Source organism: Varanus komodoensis, unplaced genomic scaffold, assembly GCF_004798865.1.
Source record: "Varanus komodoensis strain SLA01 unplaced genomic scaffold, ASM479886v1 scaffold4, whole genome shotgun sequence".
NCBI lineage: Eukaryota > Metazoa > Chordata > Lepidosauria > Squamata > Varanidae > Varanus > Varanus komodoensis.
In genome coordinates this window covers 316,949-344,240 of record NW_025335941.1, presented here as the reverse complement: position 1 = coordinate 344,240, position 27,292 = coordinate 316,949, and the positions used below count along the sequence as shown (strand labels likewise).

Below are 27,292 nucleotides of genomic sequence, written 5' to 3'. Positions count from 1 at the left end.
GGTCAGTGTGCTGACACTGGGCCTCTTTGCTGCTTCCCCCCCACCTGCTGCTCTCTGTGGTCCTTTGGGGGGGGGGGGCTGCTTGGGCTGCAGGGACCCTGAACTAGTGCATCCCTGCATCGGCTTAGAAAAATGCTCCCATGAGAGCTTTTTTCTATGCCTAATTTCTGCTTGGCAGTGGGTGGAGCTGTGAAGAGGCTGAAAGCCCCACCCAGAGGCACTGCAGACCGCATCTTGTCTGTCAGCTCATGCTTTCTCATTCCCATCTTGAATAAATTTTCCAGCAGATGTTACATTTAAGAAATATCTCCAGAGCCAGTCTTGACAGTTTGGTGGCAAATCCTACAGACATTCTTGGAAAATACAGATGATCTAGACCCGTTTCAATCTGGATTACAAGCATGACATGGGCCAGGATTGTCCTTATTAAGTAAAATAAGAGCCATGCTGATTCAGACCAACGATGCATCTGGTCCAGCTGCCTGTTCATGCTGCCCGTGTTCAAAGAGGACACAAGTGCCACTTTTTGCCTATGTTCCTCAGCAGCTGGTGTGTGCAGGCATGCAACCTTGGCTCACCCTCGATCACCCAGATAGAAGACTTTTATTGGGAAAGGAAGAAAGAAGTGCAACACAGTTGCTCTTATTCTGTATCTCAGCAGCTTTTGATGGCCCGTCTTCCAGGACCAACTCTGTTGGCTGTTCTACAGTGCTTCCACTCTGATCTATCTGCAGGGTAGCCATCAAGCCATCGAGGGAGCATTAACACCTGCACCTCGGCCTCCAGGCAATTATGCCATGGGCCACTGCAAGATAACGTCATGCCATCGATGCTATCGAGCACTTATATGAAGCCAGTGGACCATTAAGAATTTGAGGGCCAGGTGCGCCTCACTCTGCTCTATTTCCCAATTCCATTTGAGTGAAGACAGCCTGTACATGACCTACACCAGTGCTTAGGGATGGTGGCGAGCTGCTTGAGGGTCAATAAGCTGAGTCCACATCCCAGTAATAACTGTGGATAAGTTCCCTAACTCTGGTACCTCTCTGATAATAGCATTCATGTGCTTTCAATAGTTATTAAAATCTAACTGTTTGTCCTGGCTTCTCCCAACTGCTAAATTATCTAAGAACTTTCATGTATTTTTTATATTCATATCTTGCCTTTTTTCCTTCAGGAACTGAAGGCAGTATACATAATCATTTTCCTTCATGCTGTTTAATCATCACAACAATCCTGTGAGGTAGGCTAGAGATAGGCTGTGACTGGTCCAAAGTTACCCAGTGGGTTTTGTGGCTGAGTGAAGACTAGAACCCAGATCTTCAAAGTCCTAGTCCAACACACTCACGCCTACCTTGCATTGGCGCTCTACTTTTTTTAATGCTCTATTATTTTTAATATGTTGTGAACCACTTTGGATTTTTAAAATTTATACACTGGGATGCAGTGAATGCTAAATAAATACAATTAAATGATTACTACAGCCTGATTAATGGTAAATTAATCAAGGCTGGAATAAACATTTTACTAAATATTGTAAGCATCAGTCTCCATATATGCACAGTGTTCAAAAGTTACCACTGTTTAGATGATCTATTTCATATTCAGCTGATAAGAGCAGGCTGGATTTTCTTTGAAATATACAATGGAGCTTTTGAAAACAAATATTTTCATTCCAAAAACCTGCTATAAACGAAAATGCTATTTTTGCCTTTGTAATTTGATATTAACTGGCTTCAGGAAATGACTGAATTGGTAGTTCTACTGCCAGCTTAAATTTTAAACATAGACCATGAAAGTGAAAGAAAATCCTATTATCCATGAAGAACGTAATCTGAACACTCAGTTAGTTCTAACTCACTCGCTGTTTATGTCAATGCAACTCCACAGAGTACAAACCTGCAGCTGTGCTTGTTCTTCAGCATATTCAATCGACTGAAAAATGCTTAGTGCATATCGCCGCCTCATCTCCAGCCGGGCCATGTAAGAGCGAAACCACCTTTGAATGAGGATGGCTGCTTTAATGGCTGTGAAAACATGAAGTAGCCCAAACAGAAGGTTATTTTTGCACCAGGCCAAGACTCATGTTGGTGTTTTAACTGATTCAGATGTGAAACTTATTGGTACTTTTCCATATATCATCACATTGTCTTCTCAAATGCAGAAGGCTCATCTCATCAGTCCTGCTAGTACTGCTGCACCGGGCATTTCAAAGGCCTTACTACAAGGTATATGCATCTACACATACATGTGCTGTGGTATTTTTTTAAAGGACAACATTCCACAGAGAACACGCCCACAGAGATCAGGATATATTTGGGTTTTCTGTGAATCTTTAGAATAAGTATATCACAGGCTGAAGCCTAGAACAAGAGTAGCCACTGGGGTGCTCACAAACACCTCTGTGCCACCATGCACCTTTTTTGACATGTGCCAAGATACCCTATTTCCCCCCTTTTAAAAAACTCCCTCAACATTTTCTTACCAGCAGCTTGGAATACTATGAAAAAGGGTTAGTGCTGTTTGTTGTGTACTTATAGGAGTTGTACTGGGGTTAAGGCCCCACATTAGCCTTGTTCTTAGTCTTCAGGGAAGGTTATTTGTCCTTTCCCACACCTCCCATGACAACCATATTGTGGTTGCTCAGGAGAGTTTCCCAAACTGTCACATAGGCCCATGGCCCCCAGGACCGCCCATCCATATTCTACAGAAAGTGAAGAAGCAGTTATTGTAAAGACCAATTGGATCCAGGGACTGTGAGAGAAGATATTATTGCTTGATGTTGTGGCTTCTCCCTTCTTCATTGCAGGTTTTCCATCAGGAAACCTTAATCATCTGCACAGAACCTCCTGGGGGCTGGAGGGCCTGCTATGGAAAAGATGGGGTGTGGAAGTCCACTTCTACTAGCCCGGTTACATTTGTCTAAATCTGGATCCAACCCAGGGTGCTGAGTGGTACATTGATATTAAATTATTAAACAAGTAGTAACCTGCCTTAAGATGGCAGCCTTGCCAGAGAAGCCTATTCCCCTTGGTAATCATTCTTATCATAGCACCTGATTCCATTATTCCAATTTCCACTCAAGTTAAAGGTGCTGCTTTATCATTAAGACAATTCATTTAACCTCAAGAAACCTAGTCAATGATGTGAACCAGTGCTGTTCCCAAGGGGCATCGATAGTTCCAGAATTTGTTTGTTATGCCAAAAGAAGCAAAGTGACATTTCAGAAGAAATACAGAAAAAAAGCTATTAGTGAGAAGGCATTGTTGAAATGTAGAATTAATGTAAATATTTGATGCTGAATTGACACATTTCACAAGCATTTATGAGGGCAGATATCTAAAGGATAGGGAATGTAAATTTTTAATCCAAGAGTGAGAAACTTGTAGCCCTCCAAATGTTGCTGAACTGCAACTCCCATCAGCCCAAGGCAGCATAACCAATTGTGAAGGATAATGGGAGAAATAACATCTGGAGGGCCATAAGTTTCCCAGCCCTGCTCTAAGCAATTTAATTTTCACTGCTCTAGCCAGTTTACCCTCTCCAGGCCCCAGTGAATAGCACATTCTTTAAGACATCTTTTAACTTTCTTTAAAATCACAACTGTGCCTATTCTAATACTGGACATTTTATCATGATCCATTAAGGTTAGCCAGAGTTTTACTAGACATTCCCTGGACAGCTAATCTGCTATCTTTCTTGACCTATATATCAAAAAGGAATAATGCTAACCATTTGGAGAATTAACACATGTGATGTCCCTTACACAGAGACTCTCCAACACAACAGGCATCAAGGCTTTATGTTTCACAATGGAATCTTATGCACATCTATTCAGAAACAAGTTCTTTCAGGTTGAATAGACCTGACTCCCACATAAGTGCATATGGGATTGCAGCCTGAAACTGTGAAGCTCCAGAGGGGTAGCTGTATTTGCCTGTTGTAGTACAATAACAAAGAGTCTAATGGCACCTTTAATGCTAACACATGGCTTCAACTAAATACTCCTAATTCTTTTTCCTAGCATGGCCTCTAGCCTACGTGCAATACCTGGAATGGCATAACCTGAAATCAGGCACATACAGTTAAGGAATGCTACAATAGCATTGTTCAGTAATAATGCTGCAGAATTGCCATTGCACAGCCTTTCTTTACCTCTTTCTGATTTGTTCACTTGATTCCTGGAAACAGAAGTGCCACATCCCATGATTTCAGCAGAAACTGGATATCTCATTTAAATTTCTCTCATAGGTGATGATGTTCTTTTGGCTGGTAGTGTTGCAACTATATCTTCTTTATATTTACCTCAACAGACTACAATAAATCAATTCCAAAGAGAACCACTACTTCCATTAGCTCTAGTAAGAAAAAATAGAACATGACAAAAATAGATATTGTGTTAGAAAACTGCACATGATGTTTGCTTCATCAATAGATTGGGTGGAGAGTCCTATCTGTAAATATGTGTACTCTTCCATATGCGCAGTTAAATATACCTTCAGCCAACTTGAACAAATGCACAGTATTGTTTGTGAATGAGCATACTGTTAACCAATAAATTGCTGTGCCGTAGAAATAACTAATTGCATTAACCATACACTAGTAAAAGCAACAAGGAGCACAGCCAGCTTTGTCAGTGAACCCAAACACTTCCCTCAGCTATTGCTAACCAAACATGCATGGCCTCTTTTCCTTTGGCACCCCACCTTTCATGTATTCCTTTTTACCAGGGTTTTTCAGATGTACTGGTTTTAATTATATAGTCTGAAGAGGAAAGAAAATCATGTAGTTAGCAAGAAAATCAAGGGAAATGTAATTTAAAAGGATTGGGAAACTAAAAAGGAATTTTCCTGAAGCCAAAATATGTGTAATTACCCACCAGGCAAGCCTGCCTGAAGCCTGTGGAAATACAGTCTCATCATTCACTGCTATCCTCACCCCAGAAAGTAGAATGCCAGAACAAGGATCTACAAAGATGATCACAGTATATGGCATACTTGTATAGAGAGGCATTCTTTCACTTACTTAGCCCCCAAGCCCATTATTGTTGTTGTGTTTATAGTCTGTCTTTTCTCCGCTTGAAAGGTACCCAAAAGAGTTTACAGAGTCCTCTTCCTCTCCATTCACAAGAAGCCTGACAGGTAGGTCAGGCTGAGAGTTGGTGACTGGCCCAAAGATACCCATATTAGAAGCAAGGTAAGTGAAATAGGGCATTTTCTGTTCTGGTATCATTATTTTCCCTTAGAGTTAATAATGTAAGCACTAATGTTTTATATTGTGCTCAGAAGAGACCATATGGCTAGCTCCCCTGGGAAACTTAGCAGCTGTATTTTGGAAAACTCATGTTTCAGAATAAGCTGACATTAGCAACATATGGTCCAACTTTGAATTCATTTTCCTCTTGTCTTCATTCCAGTTGTTCTACTATTTTCTCTAAGTTTAATCACTTCACTATAGGTGCAACGCCAATGGATACCCTTTTCTGATGTAACACTTTGCAATAATATTTCTTTGGTGTATATCAGATCCATTAAAAAAACTTAATTCCAATATTACATTTCTTCAATGTTTCCATTATGCAATCCAACTCGACTGTATTAAAAGCTTTCTTGGATCAGGTAGCATTGATGCAGCTTTATGTCTGGGTAGAATTGCTTGGTTTAGGGTGCAATACTATGCAAGTGCCATGAGTATCTCTCTCTCCCAATTTTCCTTTCCAGCACATCTAAGTGGAAGTCTTTTAAACAAGAGTTCTTTAGTATTTTTTTAATTTGTGGTTCAGGGTGTTTCATAAAAAGGCTGTCCTCAAGTAGCATCAATTAAAATCACATTTTCCCCAATTTGTGGGAGCAGCTCTTGCCCATTCTAAACTGAACAGTTCTCCCTTCCGTTACCAAAAGGCTTGCCCTTACTCTCAGGGGAATTCATGTTTGCTTGTGGGCCAGATGGTGGGAATGCCAGACATTACTTAATTGGTCTACTTGTTTGGCTAGATATTGGTTCACTGGGTTAATGAATTCACACTCCTCTTCCTCAATACCTCCCTGCTTGACAATGTCTCCCCCAATAACTGATACAAGTTTGTTTCTTAGCTGTCACTGATTAAACTTGGTATTTCTGCTCTACCTTTCCTTCTCTATCTAGTTCACATTCTGATTCTGAACTTTCTAGCTGGGAATGGTGTATTTTGAGAGAAGCAAACCCCCATCTCTACAACCTCTTTAAATGGAAACATAGAAACAGAGCAAGTCAGAAGGGGCCTCCCAGGCCCTCTAGTCTGACCCCCCAGCTCTGCTCATGACATGCCTACCATGTACATGTCCAGCCTATCCTTGAACACCCTCACCAATGGGTTTCAACCACCTTCCCTGGAAGCCCATTCCATACCCTAGGGGTCCTAACTGTCAGGAAGTACTTCCTGGCATCCAAATTGAACCTTGGATTCCCCAAGTTTTGCTCCATGGGAATGCATCCTGCCCTCCTCCACAGGGGAAAACAGGTCTCTACCCACCTATGTGTGACAGTCCCTCACATACCTGTATGTCGCCAACAGATCCCCTTGGAGTCTTCTTTTCTCCATGCTGAAATGACCTAGTTCCTTCAGTAGGAAAGAAGGCCTACAACTTCCCTACCTTTTTCCCCCTCTAAATATGCATGTGATTGTGCCTTTTTAGAATTAAGTACTAGCGTCATCTGAAAGGTCTACCTTTTATAAACTCATCTGTGTGTATACATGCATAAATGACATTTTAAGACATCTTTAAGACTGAAGTCAATACAACCAACATTAAAAAATAAATTGGTATGATTATCCTCTGACTGGGTCTTATTCTAGTTATTGTATCAATGCCACTTTGGTTCTATGCTATTATTTTGTACAATCTGATCCAGCAAATAAATGTTAGAAAGTCTGACTAATTCTAATTATCCTTTTAGTCATATTATCCCACATTCGCCCATACTAACTTGCTTATGTTCCAAGACTGTAAAGTGAGGTCTTAATCAATGTGTGTCCATACTGGAGTCAAGGTAAATGGCTACCAGTAACAGGATATTTTCTGTTTTGGTATCCCAGTTTCAGGATGATATCCTTGCTCATTTAGCGGACACTTGGATAAGTTAATAGAAAACGTTAAAACAAATTAAGACAAATATGGGAGACTTCGGCCTTGGAAAATCTAGTACAAACTTAGGGCCATTTTGCTTATTTAAATAAGTTAACTTAATTGATCTATTCAGTTCAATAGGGAAATGGTAAAACTTCCTGCCACAAATTATCTAGTACAAAGAAAATGTCCACCCCTGCTAAATATGCTGCTTTCTCAAAGGCCCTTGATAGGAGCAGGGTTCTACCATTTCTCTACTTTTTTGCTTTAGTTCTGGTGAAACACCTTTTCTCTCTTATACAAGTTTACACTCTATTCATGTGCAACAGGGCAGATTCATATGGTAGACATGACAAGCCTACTTTTGAGGATACTTTTGTGTTGTGGACCTCCGTCTTAAGCATGCTTAACACTTACGTTGGCATTGACTCTCTTGTAGTTAAGAATGTTTCCAAGTATCCAAGGAAACCCAGGAAGTATTATCTTAAATTCATTCTACCAATCCTGAATATTACTACTTTCAAGAAATGTTTAAACTGCTCAGCGACTAAGACTTTAACATGCTATTGTCATAAACACTAAAACAGGGCTTCAAAATTAATATCTACAAAGAATAACTACTATTTTACTTCTTTTGAATGTCAACTATTTGGGATGCTATGTGAAGTATGTTGATCTGAGATGCTTAGTTATATGTAGAAAATTACTTTAATCTCAATCATATCTGTGCTAACAATTACTTTCATATTGTTACTTAAGGCTTTCTACTTTAAAAGAAACCTTTAGAAGTTAACAATACAATCCTGTGTACATTTATTCAGAAGTTAGCCCCACTGAGTTCAGTAAGACAATTCTGTTAAGTATGTATAGGAAGCAATACAAATATATATTTTGGTACATGGACCTACAAGGTACAACTCAAACAAAAGAAGCAATATGTATTGTACAATAGGCTAGATTTCAACAGAATTGCTTTTAAAATTAATTACAAAATGCCAACCAAAATCTGTTTTGGCAAATTGTCTTTATTACGTCCATACGTGAAGATCCTGAGAAGAATCTGGTCCACTTTAGTTATTACTAGACTGCACTTCTACACTCTTCTAGTGGTAAAAACAAATCCTTTTAAATTGAACTTCAAATAATTATTTAAGATTGCATTTCACATTTCATTCCAATGATTCACAAAGTAATTATTTACTAATCATAGGAAGTTTACCACAAGTGCAAAAACAGTTTTATAAACTCTAGCTAACTGAAATGTTTCTACAGTTCTATCACAGTACCCAATGACAAGAAGCACTTAAATGCCCAATAACTCTCATTTCTATCAGCTGTTTACTCCCTTTCAGGCACCCTAGTAATCCATCTTAGAGCACCACTATTCATGACTGAGCAATTATTATTCTTTATTTTATTTCCATACCACCCAATAGTCAAAACTCTCTGGATAATTTACAACAACAGATGCAGAGATGCAGCCCAACGACAATTAAAGTAGGTGAGAAAAGATTTTCCTCACAAGAACTCAAAATCTAGAGTAACAATCTATGGACTTGATGAAGGCAATTCATGAAACAAATTTTGATTGGCATTCTTTTGTTATCTACGGAAGTATTCATTCCTGTGATTACACAGTGTTGACAATTATATTACCAGGGTTTGTGGTTGTTGTTGTTAGAACCCGTAGCTCTGCAATAACATTCTAACTTAAGGACAAATAAGGACAATTTCATTCATTGTCATTCATTGCTATCTTAAGGACTAAAAAGAAAAAAGTAAAATGAAGCAACTTGTTTAAGTCAGTGTAAGTTCTAGACAGTGTGTAAGTACATAGCAAGAGTTTTGGAGGCCCTACTCCTTGAACGCCACAAGGACACTACACTGCTGTGAACACTGATGACTGAAGTAGGGTGAATAATTGAGATGGATAGTTCCACATAACACTGATGAGAGGTTGTGGACTCGTCAACTGTGTCACTTGAAATTCCTGCTTTAAGGTGGAAGCGGACCTGAGAGAGAGATGAGGAAATGCACTGGATCAAGGTTAAATCTGAAGGAGAGGCAGAGCTGACATGAGAGGTGTGATAAAATTGTTTGCTTCCCCCCCTCCATGTTCTTTTGATAAAGAATTTGGGAGAATCTATTTTGGAAAATAAAATGTTGCTGGAAAGAGAATGAACGCTTTGGGAGGCAACTGATCTTTGGAGAAGGATATTCTGGGAGACAATCCAACCTGTAAAGCCAGAAAACAGATTTGAGGCTGCAATCCTATACCCATTTACCTGGAGATAATGAAATGAATGGGAGTTATTTCTGAGTAGACTTGCCTAGGGTTGCACTATATCAGTACATGTGAGTAATTTCATCTTGCTGATGCATCACACAATAGGAATTAATTTGTTTTTGTAGGTGATATCCGCCTAGTACTCTTTTGAAGAGCAACCAAGCAGGTGCTTCTGGATGCTTACAACCAAGGCCTTTCTGTATTTATCTGTTCTCTTGTATTTAAATTTATGTTCTTGATAAATTAAGAGTATTTAGTAGGGATGATACAGGAAGAGCTGAGCAAAGGTGTTGCAAAGCATGTCATCACAGTGCCAGTGAGACCTGGCACCTAACAACACCCATTGTCTGAAAGTACCAGATGCCTTATATGGACCCATTTCCAGGGTCACTGTTCACATACAGCCTTTCGGTTATGCCAAAGAAAATAGTACAGAGCATGTGCAGCTTCAGATGTTTACCACTGAGTAGTCAGCACCAAGCGCAACACATTGATGGATATAAGGTTACTATCAGGAAAGAGGTATGATTCCCAGGCATGTTTGAATCTAAACATGTATTAAGTTAGAAATAAAAAGCTGCTTTCAATTTAAAAAGCTTTTTACTCCTCCAGTAGTAAGAGAGTAACAAATGTAAATTAAGAATGAAAGGGGGGAAATGGAAATCTGGAAGAAGGCCATGACATTGCTACTTGTATTTAGGAACTATTACTCAAGTCCCTGAACCTGAAAAAGTTACTGGTGGTTTTTAAAAGATGGTGGAGAAGTAATTGAAAGCCCAACCCTACAAATGACTACTCAGAAGAAAGTCCTACTGAGTTTACTAGCTTTTACTCCCAAGTAAACAGCCATTGGATTGCAACTTAATTTGCTAAGCATCTATCCCATGGACAAATATTCCAAGGCAGTGACTGTTGTTTGAAGAAAGATGGTGCATACATGGAAAGAGAATGAAATGCATCACACTAAGAACTAGCAACCATGAATATTTAGGAAATTTGTGAATGGATCCATTAAAACATTTAATGCCAGTTTTTAAATGCTACATATTGTGGACAAAAATTAAGAAGTAACAGATTCCCAAAAGGGAAATGGGACATTTATATTTTACACCTGAAATTATATTACGAGTTTAATGCAACAGAGAAAAGGGATTCTGTATCTTCTGTAGCTGTGCAGAAACAGAAATTTGGACAGGAATAGCTTCTTTCACGACCTCAGAAGCTGAACCTGTCACAATTTCTGCTCTTGTGCAATTATGACATGTACAGGACTTCTGTCATTTGATCACTCTCTTTGTGGGCCTGGTCAGGTAGGAAAAGTTAGTTAGTTTGTTTGTTTGGGATATTTCTAGGCCATCCAATCACTCTGTGTCTCTGGACGGCTCACAACAAAATCAATAAATACAACAACTGAAGTATAATGTGAACAACTGAATGTATAATCTGGTTCTATTCTAAAATACAATGAAGTCTACAGTACCCTACTATACTATGGCTAAGTAATAATGCTTCATTCTGTGATCAGAAAAACAAATAAATCCAGGATTCCTGTTGGCTCAAACAATTTATCACAAATATATTAACTCAGAAATAAATTCCTTTTAAACCAATAGCACTTAATATCAAAGAAACTTGTTTGGGATTAAGGGTTTACTTAGTTCTATTATCTAGTCAGCTTACAGATTTGTTTTAAACAGTTACTAAAATCGATCTAGTCCCCAGCACACACACAAACACACACACACATTACCTGCTTTCTTCCAGTGAATCAGCACAAAGGTTTATGGTAAGTGTTGTAAACAAGCCTTCTTCCTTAGACAGAGGTTACAGAAATCAACAAGAATTCGATAGAGATGTCAGCCAGCTCCACAGTGGGTAAAATTTATGCCCTTCGTGCATTTATGTAGCTAGGTATCCCCCCCAAAAAACCCTCTTTAGCTATGAATGGATTCAACCAACAGCTCCTTTCTCTCATTCAGCTTGAAACAAGAGCTCTGAACTACAGATACAAACAGCAGTGCAGCCAGCCAGTTGTGTTGATGTATTGGACCTCCGTTATTACATGCTCCCTGATTCTCAGGCAGAGTAAATAGCAGAAGTTATCTGCTTCATATCAGGAGCTGCACGGTTTCCTTTTCCTCAGCAAGAGCCATTGTTGTAATGACAAAGCACAAATGGCCATAAAAGAGACACAGCTGGCATGAGAATCAGCTGAAATCTGAAGTGAGGCTTAGGTATGGGAGGAAATACTAAAATCATCACAGGAAAGAGCAGAAACAGGGATGTTGCGATTTGGTAGTAGCCCTGTTCCGTCTGTTCCAGGAAAAACAACAAAGCTTGTGGCATAAGCTTTTATGGATTGCAGCCTCAGCAGATGCCTCAAGTGCAGTCCTGGCCTGACTTTCAGCTATAATGTAAAGTAGGTGGATGCTGAAACTGAAGGCAGAGGGAATGAACTGCAGGAAGTGCAGACAGGGACTGAAATTTTAATTTAGTTTCTAATGTATCAATATTTTCAGAAGCAATATAATTCTGCATATGAGATGCTGGGAATAAATAGGATAACAGGGTATACCCTCGCTTCTCCCTTGCATTCTTCTTGAGTAGTTCAAATAAGCATTTAGCTTGCCAATTGTTGGAAACACACTGGTGGAAAAGGTGAATCCTGATATAATAAGGAACGTCTCCTTCCTTAGATGCCCCCATGCCCCTTAAGATCTGTGGGAGAGGCCCTGCTCCGGGAACTTTCCCTGAAGCAGGTAAAAAGGACATCTACTCAGAGTAGGGCCTTCTCTGCGGTGGCACCCAGATTGTGGAATGCGCTTCCCAGAGAGGTTTGCCTAGCACCAAGTTTATACTCTTTTTGGTGCCAGGTGAAAACTTTTTTAATTGTTATTTTAAAAACTAGTATTTTAATGTTCGTCAGTTTTTATTTTAATTTATATTTCCTGGTTATTTGTGATTTATTATATTGATGTGGTTTGTTTTACTGTGTTTTGATTTTAATTATTGTAAGCCATCCTAAGATGCCATGCATAAGGGACAGCACATAAAAGTTTTCAATCAATCAATAAATAAATAATAAACATTTTCACATTTTACTAGGTAATACAATAGCAGCACATCATCAAGAGTGCAATTTTCAAAAGCACCAAATTTTAAAAATAGTATTTATAGGTACAATCACATGTGTAGATAAAATACAGTTAAATGTTGGTTATATCTGAACCATCCCTGGAACATAGCTTAGCAGGTCTCCTTAGGTCAGATATTGATCTGTCTCTAGACTAAATTATACTTATTGTGAAGACAATAACTGGAACAAGAAAAAGGTGAAGACTGGAGCTGCATCTCAGGTTGCTTACAAAGGTGATCGTGATAATGTGCAACCTGAGGCCACAGAAGTGAGCTTTGTTTCCAAGTTCGTTCTCTTATTGCCGACATCAAATGCTACCTTCTTCCCTGTGAGACACATCATGCAGTTTATAACAGAATTCACAAGGATTATACAAGTTATCTATTTTTAATCACATAGTAAATAGCATATCCTTTCAAGACAATGAGTACAAAAATATTGCAGGCTGTTTAAAACTAAATCTAAATTAAAATCAAATGTGCAGGCAGTTTTAATAGTAAGAAGATAAGTTGCTCATACAACTTTGGGCATCTCTATTTGGTGCATTTACCAAAGTTGTCCAAATGAATGCACATTAAAAAATCCAAAAGTGAAGTGCTAGTATGGTGCTGAGCCATGTAGTGTCTACCTGCATCATACCAAGTTCAGTCATGTGGTCTGAGATGCTTTTAAGATGCCAAAACAATTTACTGTGCATTGCGATTAACATACTTGTCCATTGAGCAAGAAGCCTATTTCCTTAACAGCAGAGCAGTAGGCAGAAATCAACAGAAGTTTTCCACAGTGTGGCAAAAATGTGATCACATTGATATTGCAATGGAGAACCTGTACTATTGGTAGCTGCTCCTCCAGCTTCTATTAAAGGAACAGGATCTCTTTGCATTAGGAGGTAGCAACCAGTTTGCAATGTGAAATATTGCTCCATGAACAGACAAGGCACTTTGACATTATTCCACTAGGGCCATAATAGTTCAAACTCTTTCATATTGTTTGCTAAACTTCCTGATCTTCATTATCCGCATTGCAGTCAAATGCATGGAGGTCTCTCTTTCCAGAATGGTTTCTATATTTCTAAAGCGATAACAAGCTAAGAAAGAAAACAAATAAAGCATATGTCTGCATGATTATTATTTTATGCCTTCTGCAGAACTTCAGGATTTCAAAAGACATGTTAGTTTTGAATTAATTCACTCCTTGTGGGTTGGGGAGCACCAATTAGGGCCTGTTTGCTTGCTTTAAGTTTTAAACAACAGAAGCATCGTGAGCAGCGGACTTCTCAGTGTCAAGCCACCATGAAAATGAACCAAAAGTACATGAAATGTGAATTGGCAAACTGGGAAGTTGTCAAATGAGGCTCATACAGGATCGGCCATAGAACTAGGCAAACGTGGACAGTTGCGGAGGGTGTTGTGGCATGACTGGTATGAAAAGCAGTATCATTATTAGGATTACATTATGCTTTCTTCTTGTTGTAAGGAACCAGGGCAGCTACAATTCTCTTTCTGTTCCATCCTATCCTTACCATGAACTAGCCTGTGAGAGAAGTTAGAATGTGAGTCACCAAGTGCATTTCTTAACAGCAGGACTGGAATCCGGATTTCCCAAGCACCAGCTAGCACTCTTACTGCTAAAGCACACTGGTATAGCGGCATGGACAGGCACGTGTCCTCAGCCCAAGCCACTGACAAGAGCCCTCTGGACTTGCTGCTTCCTTCACCATTCTAGCGGTGTCTTCCTGTCTGGCCAAGCATGGCGGCAGGAAAGAGAAGGAGCAGTGACAGAGGCATGAAGCGAAGACTCACCGTTGCTCCTGGCATAGTTGCCGTGAGTAGGAGCCATCTCGAGTTGTGCTACCCAGTTTGGAAGACCTCCCCAACCCCATTGGCCACTCTGGGTCACTATTGCTTCTCTTGACAAAAGCAGTCATTTTCCGTGCAGGTACATATTTGACTTTTACATGTGAGCCATGCTTATATAAAAGAGTGATAGCGGTTAGGGTTCATACTTTGAAGATCGAGCTTTGCCATGGTATGTTACAAGCTGGAACAGGCAGATCCTTGTGTGTCAAGGTTTTATACTTGAGTGAGCACATAAAGTGATGAATGATTAGTCTACTCTGAATGAGCATGGAACAAGGCACCATGCTTTGAAGCTGAACTGAAGGAACTGAAGCTAAATTACTACTACTACTATTAATACTAATTAAATTTGTTTAAAAGTCCCCCATTAGCAACATGCAAAGAACCTTGTGGCACTGTAAAGAGGAACATTTTTTTCTCTGACCTGTGCTGCAAGCTGCAAAAGCTTTTTGCCAGAATGTGTTTCATGTGCCAAAAGACCCTTTCTTACTTTTACTGTGATAGACTAGCATTGTGACCAACTGGAAACTGGAACAAAATATATCTCAGCAGATCTTGCCCTTCAGTGCACTAAAGCTTTTTTATTATTGTATTTTTTTTTGTATTTGCTGAAAAATACATTGGCTGATCTCAGCTAAAATTTTAAAAATCCTTGGGAGCAGTATTGCTGGGTTACATTTCCCTCCTGCCTGTATTAATGTATTATGAACTGAGAAAACGCTTTAGGGTACAGACCAAGCACGGGTAGACAGAAACAAGTCCTGGAATGCCCAGCACCGTTCAGCCAGCAACAGGGATAGACTTGAGCCCTTAGCTTGTTTTTTAAAGAAATGATGCATACATACACGTACAATATACAATCAAAGCTAACCGTTACAGGTGTGGACGATCTAATCTGCATTTGCACCTCTGACTTTTTTGTGTTTCCATTGTGCTAGCAACTGGTTTCTTCCTCACCACTAGATGGCACAAGGACCCATTCTGCTTCCGTAGGGAGCAAATCTTGTAAAGCGATGGAGGGAGATAGCCCTGCTTTTGTGTGCCTCGGTCACAATTCTGCAAATCTCCGTTTTGTTTTCAAGTAAAGAACTAGGTTACTAGTCCTCACTGTTGAGTGAAGATAGCTGAAACGTGTATTGGCAGAAAAGTCACCCTGTGGTCCGCGAACACATCTTCGCCCGTTTCTTGAGCGTGTTTAAGCTACGCTGCTCTTGGCCCGCGTCTGGCCATACCCGCAAAGTAGTCTGTGCGTGCGGAATCTCCCCCGCTGCCCCGCAGGTGATTTGCCAACTCTTAGGGGAAGGTGCCGGAAGAAATCCTCGGTTCAGCAGCGCGCGAGGGATTTCCTTCGGGCTGGTGCTGCACTGGAGCTGCTTTTTCTAATTGGGGGTGCCATGCAATTAGAAGCTATTTCCCTAAATTCCTCCAAAACGATATAGAAATCTTAGCAAGGCCAGCATACGGGTTTTCTGGCTGGGAAAGGAGTTGATCGGGGCTTATTTATGGCTTTGCTTTTGTTCCTGGCACGCTGCAACCAGAAATAGCAAGTGCATTGTTAAGATGATGATTAGTATCACATGTCAGTGCTGAACTACATCACAGGAACGCTTTTGCCTCTGGTCGGTATTTGAACATTTGAAGACTAGTCGCTTCCATATCTCACCGGGGTAACTGGATTTTCCATTGCAAGCAGAATCCTGGAAATCCAGTTACCCGGAGGGGGGGGAGCAGCGGTGTAAGGAAACGAAGTACCCTTCCCAAGGTAGGCACTAACGTGGGGCGGGGCGGCTTGGCTTTCGAGCAGCTTTGCCGCCAGGTGAGAGAGCGAAAGAGCCATTTTTCAGCTGCGTGGAAAGGGGTCCTCCTCTGCCTTTTGCGCTCCGCTCAGCCAGTGCTTCCCTCCCCCCGCCTGGGATAAAAATGGCCGGAGCCGTGACACACACAGCAGGAAGCGTCAAACCAGGAAGAGCGGCGCAGGCAAAAGAAGACGACTGGTCGAAGGGGAACCGGTCGTATGGGTTCCATAGTGTAGTGGTTATCACGTCTGCTTTACACGCAGAAGGTCCTGGGTTCGAGCCCCAGTGGAACCACTTACATCTTTTCCATTTTCTGCAGTGCTGCTCTATCTTCTTAACTGTACAAGAATTGAGACAACGAAGTTGGATGAACGCCACCTGGTTTCCCTGTACCCGTTTCACTAAATCAATGACAAACGAGCTGGGAATATGAAAAAACGCGTAACAAATAAGTTCACCTTTTTAATGCAGCAGACCGCCAAGCTGTCAAAGGTTCACCCACTGGGATAAATTTGTTGTTTCTTTTCAAGCACGTTACCTGTTCTAATTAGCTTAGCCCAATATTTGTGTTATCAGCAACCTTTTGGAAACGGTTATTCTTTCGCGGTCGCTGTTCTGCGACGGACTAATCCAGCTGCTCCTATAGGAAATCCTGCAAGACGTTGTTGCTTTTGTTTCTTTAATTATTTACAAGCAAAGCTAAGAAAACGCCTCGCTGGAAGCTGACCTCTGCAGAAAGGCTAGGTTTCAAATGCAGCTGGTAATGCAGTCCGCACACGCTCAGAGGCACTCCTGATTGCCACTGCATGCCATGTTTAAGGCATGACCGCGTGGCATTCATGAAGTCTGGTTGTGGGGGATGAGTCCTGATTCAAACGAGAGATGTCAAGCCTCCTGTTCACAGAAAGGAGGCTCCTTATGCCCCTAGCAACGAAAATGAGAGAACATTTACAAGAAGCCCTGAGCTACTTCACTGCCCAATTTTCCACCACGCACCAAAGCGAAGAGATTCAGACGCCATGGAAACGGGGGGGGGGGGATACATTCTTTGAGTTACACATTAACGTGAAAAGAATTCCGCGGATGGGCAGCCGCTTGTGCACGGAACGGCCTCTCATCGCCTCCCGGCAGGATTTTAGTTGTCCTAATGGTTCGCTGGCAGCGACGCGTGACTGCGTGCACGTGTGAAATCGCACGGCCAGCCGCCTTTTAGGCAGCTCGTGCTGTTGCGCCCTGGAATACGATCATCCAAGGCAGGGCTGGGGCTGGGGCTGGGGCTGGGGCTGGGAAGGACAACCAGGACGCAGGGCATATTGTGGAGCTCCGAGGACTGCAGACACGGTCCGCCAAGGACCTGATCAGGAGCCGGGCACAGGCGGGAGGGGACCGCCCGGTGCGTTGCCGCGCACGTGCCCCTCGCGCGTTGCCAAGGAGATCGTGCTCGGCTGCAGAGGCGAGGGCGGTGGCGGGGCTCCGGGTCCCGTTCGCCACGGCGGCCACCGCCCCCCACGCGCTCCGGCTCTGTGCGGCAGGAAATGCGGAGACGCCGATCGCGGGCTGCGTGTTGCAGAGCGAGTGAAGTCATCCCACGCGCGTGCAGCTCCAAGGTGGGGCCTACTGGGTGTTGCCCCTTTCACAAGGTTCCTGGAAAACGCGGCGGGGGGATTGCTCGCGGGCAGGGCCAAGCCTTTTCAAAGCAGTGAGGCTACGATCCTCTACGCGTCCCGTACTTCCGTGGGAATAAGCCCCGTTGTATTCAGAGCGAATCGCTCCCGGGAAAGCAGACGTGCCTCCGGATGGGTCGGTAAACATGCGTTGGATCAGTCCTCCTCCTTTGAATGTTCACAGCACACTCTTTCGCATATCTGCTCAGAAGTGAAGTCCCCTGAATTCGGTGGGTCCTGTTGCTAAATAAATGTGTGTAGAATTGCAGCCTTAGGCATCTCTCCAAGTCCTGAACTCAGCTGGACTTCACTTCTGAGTAGCCATACAGAGGGATATCCTAATGGCGCTCTTTCGCCCTTTTCTCTTCACAGATTTTTCTGCTGTAGGGAAAAAGACTGAAGAAGCAGCAGGGAAAGACCGGAGGGTTCCATGTGGAAGCGAAATCTGGCTATGCCACCTGCAAAAGTCCTTAATTGTGACAGAGCAATTGCTCTGGTGTGGAAGCATCCCTCCGTTAGGAGAAGGTGGTCTGACTGAGTTATTTTTAAATAAAAGGTCCCAAGAAATATATGCATATATATGTGAGTTATTCTCTTGCTCTCTCTCGTTCTCTGTGTGTGTGTGTGTGTGTGTGTGTGTGTGTGTGTGTGTGTGTGTGTGTGTGAGAGAGAGAGAGATCCACAGTCCCAGGTTCTCAGGGATATATTTTCCTATGCATGTTAGCAAGAGAGCTGCAAACCCCAGCATGCTGTATCAGAAGAGCTACCTCAGCCCGGAGTTTTAAAAAAATTAACTGATATAAGATAGGCAAGCACCTGAATGCACCATTTGTTTCTATCCGTAGAAATAAACTTGCTTGCTTTTACTGTTAAATCCTTGGTATGTGAATGGGTCACTGAGGGAAGGAACAGGTACATCTGGTGGAGAAAGGAAAGGTGGCAGCAGGAGAAGAAAGCAGCAAGGGAAGTAGCAGTATCTAGGTCATTATCCTAGTTAGCTCAGAGCTGCTGGGGTTAAGCCCAGGCAACTGCTGGTGTCTCTGAGGGACTGGGAAGGGGAGTCTGAGCATCTTCTGGCAGTCCTTGGTGGGAAAGGCGTGTGTACTGATCTGGCTGCACAGCCCGAGTTCAGAAGCCCAGAGCGCAAATAGGGAAGTTGTGCATGTGAAAGATAACATGCCAGTCCACAGAGACGTACCGACATGGCACATTTTGCATGGTGTGGATAAAGGGGATAACGAGAAGTTTTCCTTATTCTCTGGTAGTAATAAGACAGAGGAAATCCAGTGAAACTGACCACGCTGAGAAAAGATAAAACGAAGTACTTCTTCACACAGTACATGCTAATGTACAGGAACTCACTGTCATGAAATGTAGTGATGCCCTCCAACTTTAAAGGGGAATTAGACAAACTGACAGACAATAAAGCTCTTAATGCCTAATAGTTTTTTTTCCTTTGCTGCCTTCAGACATGAGGGATTCCCTGCACTCATTCCATTCTGATACCCACCTGTTGTGTAGTAGTATTCCTTCTAATGCAGTAAAATAAAATATACACATTCCATCCTTTGCCTGAAATTTCAACAAACCCCCTTTATATTACATATATGTAATGTGAAGAGGCAAGGTTGGAAAGAAAAAGACCCTAGAAGTTCTTGCATTTTCCAGCCAGCATATTCTGGGAATTCCAGTTTTTTGTTTGGTCTAAATGTGCATGGGATTGTACCTTTAATCTGCAAATTAAATATTTGAGAAATATTCAGATTTTGATTTATTCTCATATGGCTCTGTTAGATTTCCTACCTCAGAGTATGTTAAATTGAACTCCTTCAACAGAAAAATATTTGCCTGTTAAGAAAAAACTCTAAAGAAGGTTGAAAAAAGGTTAAACACCTTGACTTTCTACAGTGCTTTCATGCAAATACATAGGTATGTTTCCTTATGGTCAGGTCACCCTTGGTATTTCCTTCCAAACTGAACTTAGCTTTATGTGGTAAATTAGTGGCTGTCTTGGGTAACCCCTCTAAGAACTAACTAGAGTAAGGTACTTAATGAGACTATGCTTAAGTTAATCTTAGCCCTTTTCAGAAAGCTGTTGCATACACTAAGTAGACCTTGCTGGAAGGTGAAGGAAAACAAAGATGGGTTTCCAGACAGGAAGTGTGTTTCTATGTCTTCTTTTCTCCTTTAAAGGTAAGTAACTCTCATGCCAATGGAAATGTCAATTTTTCTTTTCTGCTGCTTTTAACCTTCAGGTGACCAGATGACGTTTGTTTAGACAATACCTAGAAATTTATAGTTTATGCTGCTGGAGGAAGGTTATTTGTGATTCTGGGATGCTAATTAACTCTCATGTTTTACAACAGCACCAACAAGAACTGAAAAGGGAAATAGCAATTTAAAACTTCAAAGGTTAGTATTGTAAAAATAAGGGTTTTGAAGGAAAGACAAGAATTTTACTGGCAAGTGCTGTGATTCAAAATAAATAGACCCTAGACTAATAGCTTTGTGACATTTGGACATTTATCTTTAACGAAACATCTTTTACTTTCAAAGAAGTTGCTATATACTTCCCTTCAGTTTGCCATGTAATATAAGCCTGGAAACCAGCTACACAGTTCATAGCTAAGGTCTATGATTATTACTCTATTAAGATGAGCTGCGTGGAAGACTTTTTCACGATAGGAAAATTATAATGGAGTGATGAAAGTACCCATTCCCAAATAACAAATTCTAATACTTGCAGACCTTCAAAGGAATCAGTTAGGGGGTCCATCCTGACCTGAATTCACCTGTTTGCACTGGTATAACAGCAATAAGGATTTTGGCTTTTATGGATCTTGTTCCAAGTATACCTAAAGGGACACAGGCCATCCACTTCACCTGGACTGCACCAGCACGTGTGCTCTAGAGATCAACCATTTTGTCCTTGTATAGCTGGATTAGCTGTCTCTGATTTCCTTAACATGTTTAATCCATAAACAGCAGTGATGTTTAGTGTTGAATAAATAGGAGAATCTCTTGCTTCTTAATCTCTGTCTTTCATTTGTCTAAACATTTTGTTCCTTAATTATCTGATACCTTAGATATGTTTTGCTTCTTTTGTTAGGGAAACCCGTTTTTCTGTGGACAAATGCCATGCTTTTGCATAGACTTTAGTATGGAATTTTCCTGCCCATATTCGAATGCTTTCTCCTGTTCCTGTGGTACGGCTTATCCAACTATCTGCATTTTTTACTATTCTGTGGGATGCCCTATTCTGTGCTGCTATTCCCAGTGAGTGTCTTCACCCATATTTCTTATTCCAGCATCCACATCTACCTTATACTTTCACTAGCATGATAGTTCTTTCATATGGTGATTTAACTTTCTTTAGAATCTTCACCAGTCCCTTTATGTAAAGATAATCACTTTAACTTAACATCCAGAAAGGTACTGTCAGGTCATTTCACATAAGCTGGGGGCACTTATCTTGTTCTTTGTAGTAACCTGCTTATAAGTTCTTTTCCATTCCGCAGGCAGCTCAGAGAGGAACCCTTTCCCTGCTTTCCTCTTCTGAGTAAACCTTTTCTTTGTGGGTCTTTCTTGATGCCATACATGAAATTATAGTACATGTTGCAAAAAGGATGTTTTTGCCCTTACATGTCTATGGACAACATTTTATGTGATTGTATTCAGCCCGAGGCCTGTGTGTACTCATGCACCTAATAACATGTACCATGTGTGCCCCCTTACCAGGGATTAAAACTAATGAATGCATTGACTGAGTTAACAGAACAACCCCCAGTGGCTACAATCCATGGTGGGTTGTCATGGGACAAGTTTGTCAAGGTGATCTATTTGATGCTTGTAAGCCACCCTGACAAGCCATTTGTTTGACCCACAATGGGTTGCCATGTTGTTTGCACCCTGATGACACAACTCATTGTGAATAAAGTGCAACTGCAAGTGAGCCACTTGCCAAAAGCGGCAAAATCCCTTTTCTGCTCTTGCCAAGAAGCTGGGGTGGGGGGAGGCGTCATCGACAGCCTCCCACAAAGTACCCAAGGATCACTTGGAGAGCAATGCTAGAAGCCCTCCCCACTATGGACCATGGCAGCAGAACCTTTTGATCCACCACCAGGGTGTGTGTATGTGACCCTGAGGCTTGCTGTGACTCTGTCCTGCTTGTTACATCTGCAGCTATTGATCTGGTTTGCACAAAGAGCACATTGCTTGTTAACCTTGTTTGAGAGGAAGTAAGGAAGATTTGTTGACCTCTGACTGTTCAACTGCTCCTCTTGCCTACCAACATACCTATTTGGTTTTCAGAGGGTGCCTGGATAAGACTTTGTTTATGTAGGCTATTAGCATTGTCATTCCTCATGGCTGAGTGTCAATATCACTGGGTTGTTGGGAAGAAACAACCTAGAATTGCAACAAACAGTAAGCCATGGGTTATAACACAACCCAGAGTTCTGGGTTTGGATATTGTGAAGACCCAGAAGTGTGCAGGAACCAGTGTTTGCTTTGTTGTTGCTGTTTAGTGAAGTCACATCCAACCCATCGCTACCCCATGAACAACATTCCTCCAGGCCTTCCTGTCCTCCACCATCCCCCGAGTCCACATAAGCTCAGGCCGTCTGCTTCAGTGACTCCATCTAGCCACCTCATTCTCTGTCATCCCCTCCTTCTTTTGCCATCAATTGTTCCCAGCATTAGGCTCTTCTCCAGGGAGTCCTTCCTTCTCATTAGGTGGCCAAAGTATTTGAGTTTCATCTTCAGTATCTGGCCTTTTAAAGAGCAGTCAGGGTTGATCTCCTCTGACTGGTTTGATCGCCTTGCAGTCCAAGGGACTCACAAGAGTCTTCTCCAGCACCACAATTCAAAGGCCTCAATTCTTCAGTGCTCAGCCTTCCTTATGGTCCAACTGTGTTTGCTTGCTCACTGCCAAATAACCCACATTTAACACACAGTGGATTGTTCTCTTATGCAAACTGGGTCGTCGTTGATTCATGTTGTCCCAAAAGAGTCAACATGTTCCATTGAACGTAGGAGTCTCTTCTGTCTCCCTCTCTCCTTAGTAAACCAACATGCCCATTCTGGCTTCTCAGGGATGCCTGCAGGAGACTTCAGTCGTGCAAAGTGTTAGCATGGACATTCCTCAGGGCCGAGCTTTCTTCTAAACTTCTCTAAAAGTAACATCACTGAATTGGGAGTGGGGGATGCATCTTGGTGGTTTTGCACAAGGGAGCAAGCATGTGTCTGAATGCTGACATGCATACTGCTGTTACACATGCTCAGGCATGTTTTGAATGGTTAATAACGTATCAGACAATCATGTGTTTCTAGCATACTTGTTTCCCACAAGCACAAAACAAAAAATTAAGTGCAGACATAGCAGATAACTGAAGCAGGTGAGCCAATTGGCTGTCCTGCCTCTCTTTAAATATCGCTAACAAAGCCATCGCCTTCCAAGACAGTTTGTTCCACAGCTGAGCAGCTTTTACCCTTGGGAACTTTCTCCTAACGTTTAGCGCAAATTTGCTGCCCTGCAATTTCCATCCCTTGGTTCCAGGTTTGTCCTTTGGACCTGCAGCAAACAAGGATGCTTCTAGAAGAGGCTTTTATTGCACAGATTCCCCTCTTCCTCAGATACTTTACTTTTATCCTCCCTTCTATCCCTTGCAAGCACTGCAAAGTGTACAAGATGGGAAGGGGAACCCCATAACATGGCAATGCGTTCATTTCAGACTGGCAACAGACTTGGGGACAATTTTCAAAGGGGAGGCACTCCACCAGAACAGTCCCTGCAGCCACAACCAAAGGACAGTCCACAAATACAGGCAAGGCTGCTGCTCAATCCGTGCAGCAGAGAAGGGCATTATTTTCCAGGTCATTAAAAAAAAACTAACGGATCTGCGTTGCCTGTTCAGGACCAAGCTGCCCGAAAAGACTTTGCATGACAGCAGAAGTAGCCCACAGCCATGTAGTGTTGCTGGAGCAACCCATCCCCACCAACTACTGTGGGCATTGCTGTGAAGTTCAGAAAGAGCAGGAAAGCCAGGGGTGCTTTGGCCTGTTGATTCACTGCTCACACTCACAGGATGTTTGAGGAAAGGGAACCACCCTGTTCAAACTGATGACTTGCTCCTTCCACAACTCAATTTCTGCCAGTTCTGACACTTTTCATCTGCCGTTCGCTTGTATTGATTTTTAGGTATTGGTTCCATCCTCTTGAATTGGTTGTATTTGCTGTTTTCTGTGTTGAATTGTTCTGTTGTTTTAATTATTGATGTTGGCAGTTACGAATGCTGCATTTGAATTTGAAAGGTGGGATACCAGAAAATTACAAATAAATGATATATTTTATGATTTTCTGCAGTATTGATTTGCACCCTTTCTGACAAGCAACAATAATGACATTTCTATTCTTCTGTTGTTTTTACTGGAATCCAAATTGGTGGAGTTGACTAAACATTTATCAGAAAAGAGTTATTAGCTAAGAAGTGCTGTGTGATATTTTTGTAGGTTATGATTACTCCCTTTTGTCAGAAAACAACCAAAAGACCTACATTTCTTTTTATATTTATTTTTTACAGACTATGGTTTGCATGTTTAAAAATATAAATAGGAAATGTTGAGTTAATTATGTTTGTGGTAGAGCCATAGAAATTAATGGGGTTCAACTGAGTCATTACTAACTTAAGTTACATTGATTTCAATGAGTCTAATGGAGGAATGAGCAAGTCTGGGTCCAACCCACTTTTTCTAAAGATACTTGTATACACTTCAGAGTATGCTACTCTTAATATGGTATCCATCTCAGTTTTCTTAACATGACCATAAACAAAAGTAAGAGCCAGCTTTGCAGTTTCCCAGTTTTACCAAAGAGTGCCTGAAATGGTAAGAATTTTGACTCCATATCAAAAAACAGACTAGCTCTTACTTGAAAGGACAGCACTTCTGTGTGATGTTAAATTATTACAATTCAATCAATCTGATTGCAAACATAATTTTGTCCCTGTATCTCTGTAGGAAAACATCTGCACCAGCTGTTTTTCTCTGGTTATGTTCCAGGAACAGTTGGTATAGCATCAGCATCATAGATTAAGTACCCTGTTCTTCCCATTTATTACAAGAAATTGGTACCTGTCACCTCAATAATGAAAACAACTTCCTTGAAATTGTTTTCATAATATTCAAAGGAAAGTACTTTTGTTGTGATACTAAATTTAATTCTGCTATGTGTAGAACTACTAAAATGTCCATGGCACCAACATGCAAAAATAATAGTGTTTTATTATAACATTTTTGTCTTTTATGAATTTTCTTTTATGAATATTTTATGCATAATCATCCCAAATACAACAGTGTAGAGTAGTGTTGTCATGAAGCTTGATAGAGAAATGATGGTTGATCATGCAGTACTGGTATGGCAATCAATATAATGCATAATCATTTGCTAGATTGTACATGATTTGTGAGTATGTTTAAACTTATGGCCTCATTAATTGGCACTATGACATTGGGCTGGGTACAGACTTTGTTACACTTCAGGAAGACTAATTGAAGTTGGTGGCATTTCAGCTAGATATGACCAACAAGTCCCATTTATTTCAGTGGGTCTACTCAAGTACAACTAAATATTGTAATCCAACCCATAGGAGGAGATTTATTAATAATCATGATAAAGGGAGGTTTTTTTTGAAAGGGAAAAGTAATATGTAAAGCAGAATTGTTACTTGAAATGTAAGTAAAAACAAGTTTGTTACAGCATTTCAGTTTCAGTTCATGTATATTTATTAGTTAATTGGTGTCAGACAAACATTCTAGAGGTCAGGAGACAAAGGGTATTTAAGACCATTTCCCCGTAGGGCTATACTGTGCTAGCGAGGCCATTATAAATTACACAGGCTGGAGCATCTGACCTATATTTCAAAGTCTAATTGAGGCATGTCCTCTAGATGGTAAACTGACAGGGCCATCAATGCTAAATACATAATCTTGCAACACCAAATTAGCCTCTTCTCAGGTCCTGACTCCCTTTTATCAGATTCGGGGGTAATTTAAGCATTTATCCTCTCCATTCACATTTCTGCTCTTTGCATGGAAAAGCAGCTGGCCAAAGGAAACCAAATTGGCTGAGAAAGCTTTCATTTGCCCATTGTCTGCTTCCTTTGGCTAATTACTCTGACTTGTGATTGGAACATGCATTTGGTTCTGCTGCTGGATCTAACTTATTTATGCCACCGAACAGTGATCAGTTTTGATCATAGAGAAGGTGCCTGGTTTAACTCTTTTCACTGAAGCAACTTTCATCACAGGAATTCTTTCTCTCAAGGTAGAAGTCTCCATTTGAACTCTGCCTCCATTTATGCAGCTGTGGTTTTCTGGAGACAGAAGGGGGCAATCATGAGTTGGCTCCCCTATTTATTTATTTATTTATTTATTTAAAGCTTTTATATACTGACTCATTACTTGTGTCTCAGGACGGTTTACAACAAGCGCAAATAAAATAAAATGGTACAGCATCCAGCGATAAAAAACCACAGTTAAGCCCAATTAACAATTAAAATACTGGGAAGATAAAAAGGACCTACAGAGGCTTCTCATTCTGGGTTCAACAGAGGAATATCTCAAATATCTTTGAAGACTAAGACACAATTGCCACAATGTGAGGCAAGAGCTTTATTGGCTATCTTTAACGAGAAGAGAATAGTAGCAGGAAACTCCTGACTCCATCAGGATGAAACTAAGTCAAGTGTACCTATTGACAAACCGGTACAAGTTTCAGCTTCCTTCAGTGGAACCCCCTCCACACACAGACACAAAATGAGACACACCCAAATCAAAGCTATCAATAAGAATGCATTATCTTATTTCTCCAGTCTAGCCCCTGAGCGGGTAGTTCCAACTGCCCATGGTATTGTGACATCACTTTCTGTATGTGGTTCCTGGTTAACTGGGAGTCACCTGGGGAAGAAAAATGGTGGGGAACAGTAGCATTAGCCAGCAAGAGCTGTGAATTGCTATACATGCCAGTGGAAATAATGTACTGTCCCCCCACTTCCTTCCTGATGTACTGACTTTTACAGCAACCAAGTGATAAGTAATTCAGAATTTATCCAGTCAACAGATTTCACAATAAAGTGTATGCATCAGTTCACACAGAGACATAAAATTCAACAGCATTTAGCAAGGTGATGACTGTAAAGTTGAACCAAGGTTACCTGCAGTGTTTCTGGAAGTGATAACTCTTCAACAAGCTTTATGTTGATTATTTATTGAACACCTTCAATCAACCTGGACATTTTCATAACTCAAAATGAATACTCAAAATGGTGTTCATTGTGCACTTGCTGATTGTCAGAGCTCACTGAGTCTGAAGCTGAGTTTTAGATTAGTTGCTGTGAGCTAGACTCAGCGAAACAGTAACTAATTATTTTGAAAATAGTTTGATAG

General features: G+C 41.2%; 1 protein-coding gene and 1 non-coding gene across 2 annotated transcripts in view; one reads left to right on the top strand and one right to left on the bottom strand.

Moving 5' to 3' along the window:
- Positions 1-11,377, bottom strand: part of PPEF1 (protein phosphatase with EF-hand domain 1) — a 33,447-nt gene extending 22,070 nt beyond the window's left edge. The window contains exons 1-3 of the mRNA XM_044441413.1: positions 11,144-11,377; positions 4,156-4,358; positions 1,900-2,027 (exon numbers count right to left, since the gene is read on the bottom strand). Of these exons, the coding sequence (XP_044297348.1) occupies positions 1,900-2,027; positions 4,156-4,234 (207 nt within the window). The 5' untranslated portion in view covers positions 4,235-4,358; positions 11,144-11,377. The remainder of the gene's footprint in view (positions 1-1,899; positions 2,028-4,155; positions 4,359-11,143) is intronic.
- A 5,028-nt stretch (positions 11,378-16,405) lies between these two features.
- TRNAV-UAC lies at positions 16,406-16,478 on the top strand. The gene has a single exon. It is a non-coding gene; the product is annotated as a tRNA-Val (tRNA).
- Positions 16,479-27,292: the final 10,814 nt, after the last annotated feature.